Source organism: Nothoprocta perdicaria, unplaced genomic scaffold (genome assembly GCF_003342845.1).
Source record: "Nothoprocta perdicaria isolate Ctin4 unplaced genomic scaffold, notPer1 scaffold_11, whole genome shotgun sequence".
Classification (NCBI taxonomy): domain Eukaryota; kingdom Metazoa; phylum Chordata; class Aves; order Tinamiformes; family Tinamidae; genus Nothoprocta; species Nothoprocta perdicaria.
Genome location: NW_020454205.1, coordinates 4,516,158 through 4,529,692, shown reverse-complemented (window position 1 = coordinate 4,529,692; position 13,535 = coordinate 4,516,158). Strand labels below are relative to the sequence as shown.

General features: G+C 37.7%; 1 protein-coding gene across 1 annotated transcript in view; it reads right to left on the bottom strand.

Annotated features, from left to right (window-relative positions):
* RAPH1 (Ras association (RalGDS/AF-6) and pleckstrin homology domains 1) overlaps positions 1-5,069 on the bottom strand; it is a 45,526-nt gene extending 40,457 nt beyond the window's left edge. Inside the window, exons 1-3 of the mRNA XM_026048415.1 lie at positions 4,950-5,069; positions 2,333-2,438; positions 972-1,480 (exon numbers count right to left, since the gene is read on the bottom strand). Coding sequence (XP_025904200.1) covers positions 972-1,480; positions 2,333-2,438; positions 4,950-5,069 — 735 coding nt within the window. The remainder of the gene's footprint in view (positions 1-971; positions 1,481-2,332; positions 2,439-4,949) is intronic.
* Positions 5,070-13,535: the final 8,466 nt, after the last annotated feature.

Genomic DNA, 13,535 nt, shown 5'->3' with positions numbered 1-13,535 from the left:
AAGTCAGAGATGCTGTGATCTGAGACCAAGACCTGGAAAATCAACTGCAGAAAACGTTCTGTAACTTTAAAAAGTGAACATCAAGTTCCATTTTCAGACACAATTAATTCAAGTAAGTCTTCTTTTTAGCCTCAGGACAGGTTAAAATACATAACAGAATAATTTTGCCCATAAAAAAGATAATGCCATTTATAACAGTCAGAGATCAGTCAGAGACTAAAATAAGCATACCACAGAAAGAATATGAATGATAAATGAATCATTAAGACTGTAACAGAGCAGCTCCAACTCTTAAGCTTACAGCAACCGCACAAAATTTTGCATTTTAACTTTCTACAGAGAGATAGTTCCTATTGAAAGTAACTGAACTATCACTTCTATTCTCACTATTTCATATAAGAGATTTAAATCTAAGCGTGACGTTGCTGAGTTGATCATTACACTGACAGGCTTACATCACTCTCTCTTCACTCTGGATAAATCTACTTCCACTGCCAATGAATGAAGGCATACTTTTAGCACTACTCATCCAAATCACAGTTAATTATTGAGTAGAATAAGCTCAACTTCTTTCAGTTTCCTCTTTGCAGAAGAGAAAACTGAAAGAGCATGTATATTACTATAGACAACTTTTGACCAATAAGCCAGGTTTCTGTTTCAGAATACATTTCTCCAGGAGAGTTTCTAGTGTAAACTGTTCAAACAGGAATGCAGTCTAGTCATGAAATGCTCGGAAAGAAGATGGGCAAAGCTTTTTAAAATATGCATATACATTTACAAAAATTCTTTAGTGGTAAAGAAGATAAAACAGTGAAAGCAGCCACAGACCACACAGTCTACACCACTGTAATCCTGACCCCGATTAACTCATCATACTAAAGATGTTTAGCTAGGAATGTCAGCATTTGAAAGATGCAAAATTGAGTTTCAAGAAAATAAAAACAAGCTTTCTTAAACTAACAACACTTTACCTCAGTGATTGGTTGCCCTTGTGATGTCAAGTCCAGTTCCTGAGGTCTTGTCACCTTATCGATATCTAAGGAGTCCATGCTGGAAGCTGCGGAGGTCACACTGGAACGGGAGGAGTTGCTAATGGAGCGCACTTCAGCATCACTCACTGTGCCAGCAGATGCTGTCCTCCTGTGCTGAGCAGGCTTAGTGTCTTCTGTGACAGACTGCTGGGCTGCCTCATCCATGCTCAAGGAGGCTTTCTCTAATTGTGCAGTGATGTCATCCAGAGAAACATTGGCATGGGATGGTTTAGTCACCTTACCAGCTGAAGAGGATAATCCTTTCATGCTACTGTGCTTTGCAGAAGGTCGACTAGCAAGTGGTTTCGGAGCTTTGGTTTCTGTGGGTAGCCGTTTCACTGCAGCACTATTTGCTGAATGAGACCCAATGTTGCTGAGCTCCTGCTCTATGGAACAGAGATCAGCCATGAGGGCATCTAAATCCACCGTCTCCCCCTGATTCAAGGCTTCTGCAACGAACAAGAGTTAACAGTACACTCCGTGTTACTTTATTTCACTGCACAACTCTTCATTTTGTGTTAACAAATTTGATGGTGTGGGGGCGGGGGGGAAGAAGGCAGGTTTATTTTCCTTTTCCATCTATACTGCAAAATTCCTGCTTGCTGCTAAACAACTGTATTTGCACTACTACTTTCACTTGTCTAAAAGTAATTAAAAAAAAATCAATACATTTGCAGATAGAGAAACCTATCAAAATTCAGATTGAATTTGAAAAGTTCATCGGCCTGTGGAAAGAATCTAAAAACATATTTGTGTACATCGTCCTTCAACTTTTTAAAGAATTTTTATTAAAGCAAATGGAAAATATGCAACATCCCTTTTAAAAAGCCACAAAATACTATACACACAAATCTTTAAATTAAGACTTCCTGTATTATAACCAAAGGAAGTTATTTTAAAACAAGGCAAAGCATGATTTCTGTTTAACATAAAAGCTTTCTAGACCTATATTCCTGCATCCTGTCCCACAGGCAAGATGCTCTTTCTTCCTGTTTAGCAGATACCCATCAACTCATTCTTGCATGAGACTAGCCCTTCAATAAGTGCTCCTTTACAAACACTACACTTAATTCTCAGACACCAGATTTCAAAAAACACTCTTTTAGGACACTCAGAATTCAGTGTCAAAGCGAGTAATACAAGTTGGCCATCAAAAAGAAATGCCTTTAGCAAGCGCACTCTCACTTCAGTTAGAAGTGCATTCTAGTGCTCTATTAAACTAGCGTACAATATTCTCACTCAATGTTGAAACAGCTTTTCTTCCAACACCAGTATTTGAGAGGCTAAATAATTCAACAAACCATTCAAATTGTACATGGAGAAGCGATATGAGAAGTTGGCAAGATTAGTTTCTTGGCGGAGAGGAGATCTCTTCACTGGTGCTACAGGCTTGTCTGTGTCCAAACTCTGGAAAAGACGAGAAAAGGAGTAGAATGAAGTTTGACACGGAATTGGACATGCAGACCTTCACCAGGAATGGAAATTAACTGCAAGACCAACTTTTCAAAAAACTTTGGCATCTCTAAATTTTTCTCAGCCTTTAGATTGCAAACATATGCCATCAAACCAGAGTGAATAAGGAAGATATTCAAGACATTCTGTTGTCACAGAATTGAAAGAAGTACCTTCTCAGTGTATCTTTCAGTAGTGTTACATACTGCCTTACAACTTGACCAAATTCTAGTCTTCCTCTTCTCAGTTCAGCCTGAACTTCAAAAAAATACTTTTCTAGTAAGTCAATCATCACTAACAAGCACAATTTTGTGGTCTTGTCTTTCATCAGGTGAAAAAAACCCTCTGGTATCTCTGATGAAGCTTACAAATTTCCCATAAATAAAAGCTGAAAAATATCTACTTAAAGCCCTAGAGGCAGCAGTGAAGCTCAAGACATAGAGGAGACCATGCAGAACCCACTCTCTGCCAAAGTAAAAAACAAAACAAAAAACTCCCCCACAATTTACAAGATTGCTATGAACTGTGTCAGCATCAATGAATGATCATGAAGCAAGGTAAAACTGCCTTCATTTATCCTGCACTCCAGAGTAGGATAATCTTACACTAATCACTAATGTAATCCGCATTAGTGCCAAACATTGTCCACATATATGGCAAATTTTGTGGCTATATTTTATAGTGTTTTTATTAGAGCTGAGGTTAAGTAAGATAAAGTGAATTCAAATCTTCTTGTGGGCATCACTACAATTAAACAGTTAAATCTCCCAAATCATTTTCATATGAAAAGTAATCTAGTTCTCACTTTCAATTCCCTCCAATAAACATACAGAAATCTACAAAGGAAGCTAAAGGTCAAGGAATTCAAGGAAAGAAAAGCCTCTTCCCCTAATTGCTCTCACGATTTCAGCTGATAAATAGCAACAAACACTGAGACTACACATAAGAATGTACTTTGGATCTCATTAGATCTAATCATGTCCCTTAATTAAGGCTCCAGTTGCACCAAGGCAAGGTCACTTTCCAAACGCAAAAACAAACAAGCAACCAAGATGCATCCGGGTTACAGTGCTCACATAACACTATTTTCTAAGGTCATTCAAAGTTTTGGGGTCAACGTCACTTCCAACAGTTTCTGGAACACAAAAATGCAAATGTGGATCATTATTGCAGACTTGCACAGCAGCGTTAAAGGGAGAAAGCATGTGGATCCATCACCTATCCACTCGCCTACCTCTTAATAGGCTTTCTATATTTTGTATGAATCAAAAATTCATATATCAAAAACCTAGTCTGTTTCAAGACAGCTGTAAGCTTCAGCAAAGTCAACTTGTGTTCCTAGCAGACCTGTCTAAAAAGGAAAAAGGATCAAAAGTTTAAAACCAATTCCCCGCTGCTCTGCAGTGAAGGTCCTCATTAAAGCTACTTACCATTGCCCATGCCTTCAAGGAGTCCCAATGGACCTTACAAAAAAATTCCATAGCAAGTTTGAAAAAATATTATTTTAACTTATACTATTTTAATATGCTGAGTGTAAAACTTGAAGGCAGAGACTTTACCCAGAAGATACAGATAATATAGATAAAACCGAATTAAAGTGCAATTACAAATAGTTCAATTTTCCTCCCTTTTTCCTTTAAGGCAGAGATCCCTCTCCTTTCCCCAAACTTGCAGGATAAAGATATGACGAAAAAAGCCTCTTCCTCTCTAGCTTTACTGAAACTTGGGACATCACACCTATGTTAAAGTGTGTGAAACAAAGGGGATGATGAGGGAGGAAACTATTCAGGAGGGCCAGCTCCTTCTGCCAAGGCAACCACAGCAGGCAGTAACACTGAAATGGACTGCAGCTCCAAACATCTGGCATAATATGTTTGTGAAGAAAATAAAAAGCACTAGGAAGAAGGAAGTGACATGAAAAGCTGTCATATCAGTTGCTTCTCTAATGCAGGAAAAGCACTCCATAACAACTGAATCCTCCAAAATGTACTGGAGGATAATATGACCACTGCAACATTCTTGTTCCTCATTGCTGCTCAGGTGCAACAAAGAAATTCAATGCTTTTGCATTTGGACAACGTCCAAAAGGGTGTTTGGAGATAGAGCTTGGCTTTAGCTAAAGTCAGTGCTGCTTTACATACAACAAGGACAAAGTGCCAGCTCTGCAGCTGTCAAAAGGGTTCATATCCTTTCAGAAAGTTCAAATAAGCAGGTTGGTGAAAAACAAACCTGACATGGGGAAAAGTAACTCATTTAGAAGCTTTCACAGAAGAGCGCAGGGCACCTGGGGATGCATGCTTGGTCCTGACAAGCATCATAGTCAAAAGCTTTCAATTCTTCATGTCTGAAGCATTTTATCTTCGACTGGAACTCTTCTTGAGACTAACACAGTAAAGAGCCAGCCAAGCCCTCAAAATGTATTATCTGTACAGAATTATTCATTGAGATATTCAAAGCCTTCCTAACCTGTGTGAGTTTGTCCAGCTCCCCCAGCCAGGCGCCAAACATCTTGTCCAGATCCTGATCTTCCTTATCACTATCTTCTTCTGCACCATGGTCAAGCTCTTCATCTGATAATTGCTCCATCTGGAAAAAGAAAAAGCAGTAGTCAAGTTACATTATTAGTGTTAAAATAAATAAATAAATAAATAAATAAATAGGTGTCAACTACTACATTCCTGAAAAAAATGTTCCAGGTTAAAACACATGTCTGTATATAAATTAACATTTTTCAGAGGAAGACACTAGTACTATTGGGTATAGGAACAACCTAATGCAAAGCAGCTTAGATCCAAAATATTACTACCAAATTATTACCAAACAGTCAATGAAATCTATGTAGCATTACATCCTATCCATTTGTATCTTATTACATTTGTTGCAAAAACAATGTGTTCACATTCTAACTTGCTAAAGACGGATTTATAACCAATTCTGTTCTCCTCAGGCCCCTGCCAGCCAGCTTTGTCACACAAGAACATATTTAAAATGTAAGAAAAATATTGCAGATCTTAATCCTGCAATCCTTGTCAACTTCGCGTTACAATGCGCCCCTATTTTTTTTTTAACTGAGGTGGCTGATATTGAAATACACATACTCAAGGTTAGATTTTGGCAGAAACACTAAGAATTCACATAGAACAGCATTCATTTCTAAAACAATAAAAATAACAGTCATCTCAAAAAAAAATCCAGCAATAACTCAGAAGGAGAGAGAACTCTGAGCTGTGCCCTAGAGACCCAAAACAGAAAGTCTACAGGGAAAAGTAAATGAGTAAAAGGCAATAGATGCTTCACAACAGACGCAAGTTCAAAAATATTACTGGTAGTGACATGCTATGCAATCATAAAACCTAAATGCATAAAAATCAACCTCTCCAGAAAATAATCTATATAACCTGTATAACTGCCAACAGAAAACAAGTACATCTGTAATGTTAATATACAAAATATTTATTGTTATACAGTTTTAAGTTAGGAAGTACTGGAACTGGTCTGCAAAGCGTGAGGCAAAGGACTTCAGAAAAATTGCAGATGTTCATAGGAAGTTTATTAGATTGCTAATGTGTAAAGAGCAAATGCGAATGCTGCCGTTACTGCAGCTGCTTTCGCCAGAACTGTGCAGAAGCAGCTGAACAACAGGGCACCCAATATTTATATACCATCTGAAACCATCTCATGCTACTCTATACACATGCAGTCACTGTCAACAACAAGCTTTGCTTCACAAAGAGGAAAACACCACACTGTTGTCCGAGGAATTCAGCTGACCCTAGTTAAGCCTTAGCATTCCACCCAGAGGACGTGCAATCTCACTGCATCGCAGAGCTGACTCTACACATCTGTAAACAGAAATGCTCAATCAGGCCACAGAGAAGGCCAGAGATACATCCTGTCACATAGTTGAGGCCTCTGGATGCTCTCCAGATCATCTCAGTAGTACTGCAGCTTTTCCCCCTCCTCAAAGAAATCCTCCCTTGAAAGGATTTCCTCCCTTGGAAGGAAACAGGCACCATCACAGATATCAGACTCTCCTTCATTAGGAAAAAGAAAAAGTGTGATTTAGAGATTCAACATTCTCCACAGCTTACCTGTTACCATCTACTACACCCAAAGCAATAATAAAACTATCTTTTTTTAAATAAGCACTTTTGTAAACACACAAATTTCAAAACATTCTTGGGTTATTTCAGTCCAGTATGCAAGTACAGTTTATTGTCTAATAAATGTTAATTAACCTGGACAACAGAAATTTGGGCAATATTCCTCTAGTCAGGCTCTTCTGCATTTATAATGACCATCAAGAACAGTCTGTTTTAAAAAGAAGTGGATAAGGCCCAGGAAACTTTAGAAATTTCCCTACTTAACACACAGCTTAATCACAAGCAATGTAATGAGCTGCTGTTCAACTGAAATCCACTTGCTATCTTTCCACTTCTCTTCCTCCTATAGCACTCCCTCCAAGCGCATTCTAAGGGCCTACAACACACAGGCCTTTCTTAGCCTATGTAGGATCTGCTCAGAACGAAAGTTTACAAAGGGGGTTAAAAATATGACGGGGAGAACAACTTGGGTAATAAGAGAAATAAGGCACTAGGGAACAGTAAACTCAAGAAATGTTGAATGCTATTCAGTTGCTGTAGGCAAAACAGCACCCACAAAGACGCGAAAGAGCAGAACACAGCTGATGAAAGGGTCAACGAGATCAAAACTAACCAAGTATGGCATCCTGCACACTTGAGCTGATTAAGTTCACCTCCTGAATCTCACTCCTTCCAACTTATTTGGAATTCCTTCAAACAACTCTAGCACTCCAGGGCTTGGAAGGAAGCCCTCTTCCTAAAATCTAAAAATGATGTTGAAATCCAAGAACTATCTGCGTCCCAGTTTTTTGTACTCTGGATGTTAAACATACTTATTTTTTCCTAGGTTCCTCTGCCTGTGATATCACTTGACAGCCCCCTCACACCCAGAAGTGGAAACAGCAGGGTAACACCAACTCATACTCTTACCTAGACTCCTGCAATATAAATGGAACCTGGATCCCACTTCAAAGCTCCTTTAAAAGCTTTGATTTACTACTCCATAGGCTTTTACATGATCACAAATACAAGACAAGCACATTACACCTAAACTGCAATAACTGAATATACAAGTGGTATATCTTTTTTTTTTTTTTTGTCTGTTCTTATTTGACAAGATTTCTCAATGTCTTGAGACACTTGAAGCTAAGAATTTTTATTTGAAGGCTAAGGGAAGCTATTAAAAACTCACACATTAGGAAATACAATTGTAAACTAGTAAATCAAATAAACGGAAATTATGATATAATACAGACAGTGCTCGACATTAGCAGAGGTTTTATGCAGCTAGCTTTCCCCTCCCTCCATGAGCTGCCTTTGCCACCACCTCCACATTTAGATGGGACTTGATTTTACAGCGCGTTCATTCCTTGGCACTGTTCAAAATCCATCCTTTCAGGAAGAGAGAACCCTCATTCTTATTACTAAACATTTCTGAAAATCTTGACTGTGGAAAGAAAATAGTGTTCTAAATTTCCCATAAACTGTTGTTTTAGCTATTTCAACTTGGCGTCAGAGACACTGCATTAGTTCCAGTCACTTTGAAGACAAAATTAGCAGCCTAAGGAAAACTTTTACAAGTAAAGTACTGTTGTGTCAGCAAGCCTGGCAGCAAAGCCCAAAGTACTTGCCAGCTCCCTGTAGTCCCCACCCAAGCTCCCTAACGTCAGCTGCATTTCCTATAAGCAGTCAACGTTTGCTCGCAAAAGGCACCCTGAGAGCATAGCGTCTCTCTTAGGAAAGAGCTAATATTAACTTGCTAGTCCTGTGTAAAGGATCGCTCAGTACAAGCTCTAATACTAGAGGGAGATGTCCCAGCAGGGAGGAAGGATGAATTCCGTCAATTACTGCAGAGACAAATTGTTCAGATAACAGAATCTGACCCTTTTGCCACAGAACTCAAAGCAGTAGCTGCCCAAAAAGACTGTACCTTCCAAAAAAGCTTTCATTTTAAAACCATTTTTCCTCACTGTTGTGAATGCAGCAGACAAGTGCCATACTTAACAAAATCATGACCTCACCCTCCTCCCTTCCCCCCCTCAAGGTCATTTAGAACTAAGTTAATCTTAGAGAAGGAAAAAGAAATAACAACTGTTTAAGCCTGACGCTACTGAATAACTTACATATCACAAGCATCTGTGGGTTACTGGAAGCAGCAGCTACTAAAATTCTATTTCTCTCCTACCAGGTGAGTTGCCAAACTAATTTCAAAATTCAAAAAAGTCCTTTTCAAAACTTTTCCTCCAATTTTGTACAGCCAAACATCAGAACAGAACTTAATGAAAAAAAGAAGCATACAGATTTCAAACCATCTACAATTCAGAATATTGATTCAAACAAACACTGAAACTCCTAGGTAAAGATACTCACCTGAGTTTTGACTTGTCCAATAGCGCTTAGAAATAAAACAAACAGAACAGACTTGATAAGGATAAAGTAATCAAACTGGAGAAATCACAATGTGGGCTCGCTATCGGTTGGTCACATCAAGTACAAGGAAGCCCTAACTTGTCCTCCTATACAGCACATTATGCTTCTTCCAAGAACGTGTCTGTTCCTGTTGCATGCCACATAGGGGATAAAACAAGGCACTCTGAAGAGATCTTGTTGGCCAAAAGCACTGGTCAATATGGCCAAACATCTTTAGTAACTCAGGTCTTGCACTGAAGACAAGTACAGCTGCACAATTTTTTTCAAACGTCTCAATCCTTTAATTCAGACATAAAGTGGAAAAGTTTCCAGTTCAAATACACTTTCAGAGTAAAACAGCGCTGACAGCTTATCGGATGAGCACCTTTGAAGACAGGAATATCACTTCTTCAAGAAGCCCAATGAAAACAATGTTTAAAAGATCGTTTTCTTAAACTATAGTAATTCTAATCTTAAGCATTCTAGAATTTGTATTTCAGTAAGATTCAAAGTCAAGTTACAGTAAATAGATTCAGCCTAATATTCCATCCATCTTGTCTCTTGCCCTCATACTAAGTAGGTAGAGCCAACCTAAACTAGAACCCATAAGCCGCTAAGATCATGTTAAACTGCTAACAAACTCCCTTTCAATGAGTAGCAACAGCGTAGCTCTCATTTTTCCAGAAATATCAAAGTAGCACGTGAAGAACTTAGTCTATTAAAACGTGAATCTCACCCTTTCATTTTCTCATAATTAAGTCCTTAGAGCTGTCATTATGAGATACCTAGATAAAATGAAATATGAATATGAAATATGAAGGTCCCAACATGGTACAGTCTTTTATACTTGAATGCAGGAAGACTGACTTGTGTATTTTCTATGTACTATTTCATTACTCATGATTACCCATCTTTTTAACAACTGCAGCTTTTGATGCATCAAATTGAGCAGGAAATGATATGATATCACAGAACAACAGAAAAAAATGAAAAGCCCATGAACAAATTATCCACTTGGACATTTTTCAACAGAACAAAATTCAAAATTCTGAACCTAATAAACTGCAGTCAAGGGGGAGGGGGAAAAACAAACAAACAAACAAACCCCAAAACAACCCCACCACCAGCTGATCTTTGCACTGAGGCAAGTTTTAATCAAGAGCAAATATAAAGCAGCTTTCACTGAGATCCCATCCTGCACATTTGTACTTCCAGACAGTAACTGCTACTTTAAAATAGCATCATTGAAGGCAACAGGAAAATTCATTATAATAAAATATTCATTTATAATGAAAAACTCTGCACTGAAAGAAGCAGCTAGAAAAGAATCAGAATGCAGGATTTGTTTAAACTGCACTTACCAAATGATGGGAAGATTTTTTAAAAAAGCAAAAATGTAAGTTCAGTTAAACTCATGCTCAAAGGGTTAGCAACAAACACTGGTTTTTGTATAATTTCAGAAAAACTGTATTAAACATTTTAAGCTAGGGATGCTTATGTTCAAAGATGGAGAGCATAAAAATCAAGAATTAAAACAGATAATCTCTCTCACAGGTAACCCATTTTTTTTTCACCTCTACCCTTTTCTTACTTAAATACATCCTTGTACAAGTTCATGCTTATTACAGACGATGGATTTTCCTCCTGAACAGCTACGCATTCTGTTATAGGGATGCAGCAGATTATACATGAATCAAAACATTCCTTCAACAGGTAACTGTAGTTCTACATTTAAAAAAAAAAAAAAAAAAAAAAAAATCAAGCCTTGTGAGTTTAAGCAGACTATATACCATTTCTGGAAATCAGACTCTCTGCTTCTGTTCATTTGGGATCGTCCCTTTGTGAAGATGCCAGTGTCCATTTCTGTACTCCACAGAGTAATACTGTAACGCATAGTATGAGCATGCAGGCACAGTGCACACATACACCCTGGAGTCAAATTCTAGAAGGAAAATTCACCTGCGCTACACACTTACTCTACTGCTTAAATGAATGTTAAAGCAGTTTGATGGCATGAAAGGCAGATTAAGCACACAGGTAATTTCTTTCCGTATTAATACTCTGTTCATATAATAGAAACTAAATGAACTCATCCCACCTTTTAGTTTAAAACAGTTCTTACTGATGCTTAACTGATGCTAACCTCACTACCTTGAATTTAATATCATAACACCCAACACTGGCCGTACATTAGGAGTCATTTGTTTTAGTAGTTCCAAGCTTCCTCTCAATAAACACAAAACATTCAGAAATTAATTTCTCTTAAAAAATACGTGGAAGAGGATTAGAAAGTTGTGGAAAATCCTGTCAGCCAGTGTCCTATAACTCAATTTGCATGAAGTGCAATCTAGATAAAACAAAAGAGCACTTGCTAATTTTTAGCTTCAAATGGCACAGGTACTCCTGAACACAACCTGAGGCTCCGACAGCAGACGCACATTCCAACACCTCTCACCAAGTCAAACACGGAGGCACAAGATCTGCCAGCCAGAGAATTCAAATTCAAAACACTCCAATAAATATCTTATGCCAAGCAAAACTCTCCTTTAATCTGCTATTTTGAGTGAATGCTGAGTTTTGTTTTTCTTCTTTTAAAATCATGCTCCAGGCAGAAGTTTTTCAAGTCTGTCCTCACACAACATGTTGAAGAGACATGAGAAGTGTGAGTGAAAAAACAAACTTTGGCCACTCTCACAAAAGCAAGACGAACTCTTACAACCAAAATTCTCATACGTTTCTGCAATTATTCAGGCACTAATTTTCAATAGCTAAAATTCTGCATTTATGTATTACACAAAGACAGTATCTGTCATGGCATTTAAGAAGACAAATAATGCCAGTGGTGAACTTACTTGCACCAATTAAATGAGTAAGTCTATATATGCATGGTACAGTCTTGCACATATATTTCAGAACATGGCCCTTTTGTAAACATTTATTTTTAAGGAATGTAACTTTTATAAACATTTGTCTCAAGTCTATAAATTTCCTCCTCCTCTTTTTTCCTCATTAAAGATGTTTGTTTATAAGCCATACTATCTGTCTCTGCTCAGCTGATCACCTCTGTCAAACCCAATTGCATCCCAGCTACCAAGGGAGCAAGTCGGTATTACTTTAGAAACCTGACTGCATTTCATTCTTTACTTATTTCTTAGATAATTAGTAGCAATCTGGAAATGTATCTGGCAAAAACAGAAAGAATGGAAAAGTTTGCACCGAGTTTTCAATTAGTACATGAGTAAAATTTTTAAGGCCTTATTCAAAGTTAAAATAGGGCATTGGGCTTTAGCAGTAAGTCCTGCTCTTGAGAGGAAATCATGAGCAGAACATAAAATGTACAAGACAATTATTTAAAGCAGCTGGGAAAGGAAAGACAAACACATTACAAAAAGCTTTAAAAAGGTTTTAAAAGCCATGTGCACTTGGAACATACTTCATTTTCAAGTCTTTCACCTGATCAAGCAGCTGCTCTGGGCTGCAGAAAACCAGAAAGCATGAGAACCAGGCATCCTTGCTGCAGAGCTTTATTTTCTGGTTTGGTTGGGAAATGCAAAGCGGATACCCTAGAATCTTCCTTTCCTTATGCATTTATCTGTGTGACTAGCAAGACATAACTTGGAAACTATGACAAGAAATTCTTCTGTCTGGAAAGGCAGGCTTATGTTTCAAAAATAAATCAATAAAAAGCTGTTGAAAGTAACAATTATTCAGTGAAATATATACAGCATGATTTTTAAACACAACTCTTGAAATCAAATACATGTCCATACAAGAGCTTAAAAACATAAGAACTTGCCATTGCTTCTAGTTGTTTGTGTTTACACTCAAACAACAACATTTTCACTAAGCCTTTTAAGAAATATTTTCTTTAGATTATTTATCAGTTTAGAGTAAAATTCTGCAGGAACCCACAGCTTATTGGAATTTAAGCAATCATTAGCAAAATAATGGCTTGAAAAACCAATAGAAGAAAAAAGTCTTATTCAAAAATCAAATTGAAACATCAAAGCAAACTGTCTCACTATTTCTGGAATCCCCCAAAATACCCCAGTGCTGTGTATTGTAAATACAGGTTTTCTAAGACTCGTGTGCTATTATGCCTTCCATACTATAACACTGTTCAACAACCACCCCACAGAGAATACCCAGGAAAACACCACACTGCATCCTAGGTTTCACAGATGCAGCACCAAAGCTTTAAGCTGAAGCAGACTGCATTAGAAGGGATAAGATAATAGAGTCCTCTCATAGATGATACAAACATGAAGCAGAAAATTCTCCTTTTGACTAGTGATTGAGAAAAAAAACAAAACAAACAAAAACACCCCCGCAGATTCACATCCACCACAGCTCCTGAGTCCCTTTGATGAAAACTTGTCCTCTCCCTTGAACTTTAATTTACACAAGACCCAGCCAATTTCCTGAGACAAACAAACCAGAGATGCTAGAATGTGAACTTCATCAACTTGATTTCCAACCAGCAGCAGGAAATGCCATGGATATGCCACAGCAAAAAACACTTAAAATAACTCCTTGGTTCAAAAGCTTGAAGAGAAAGGTA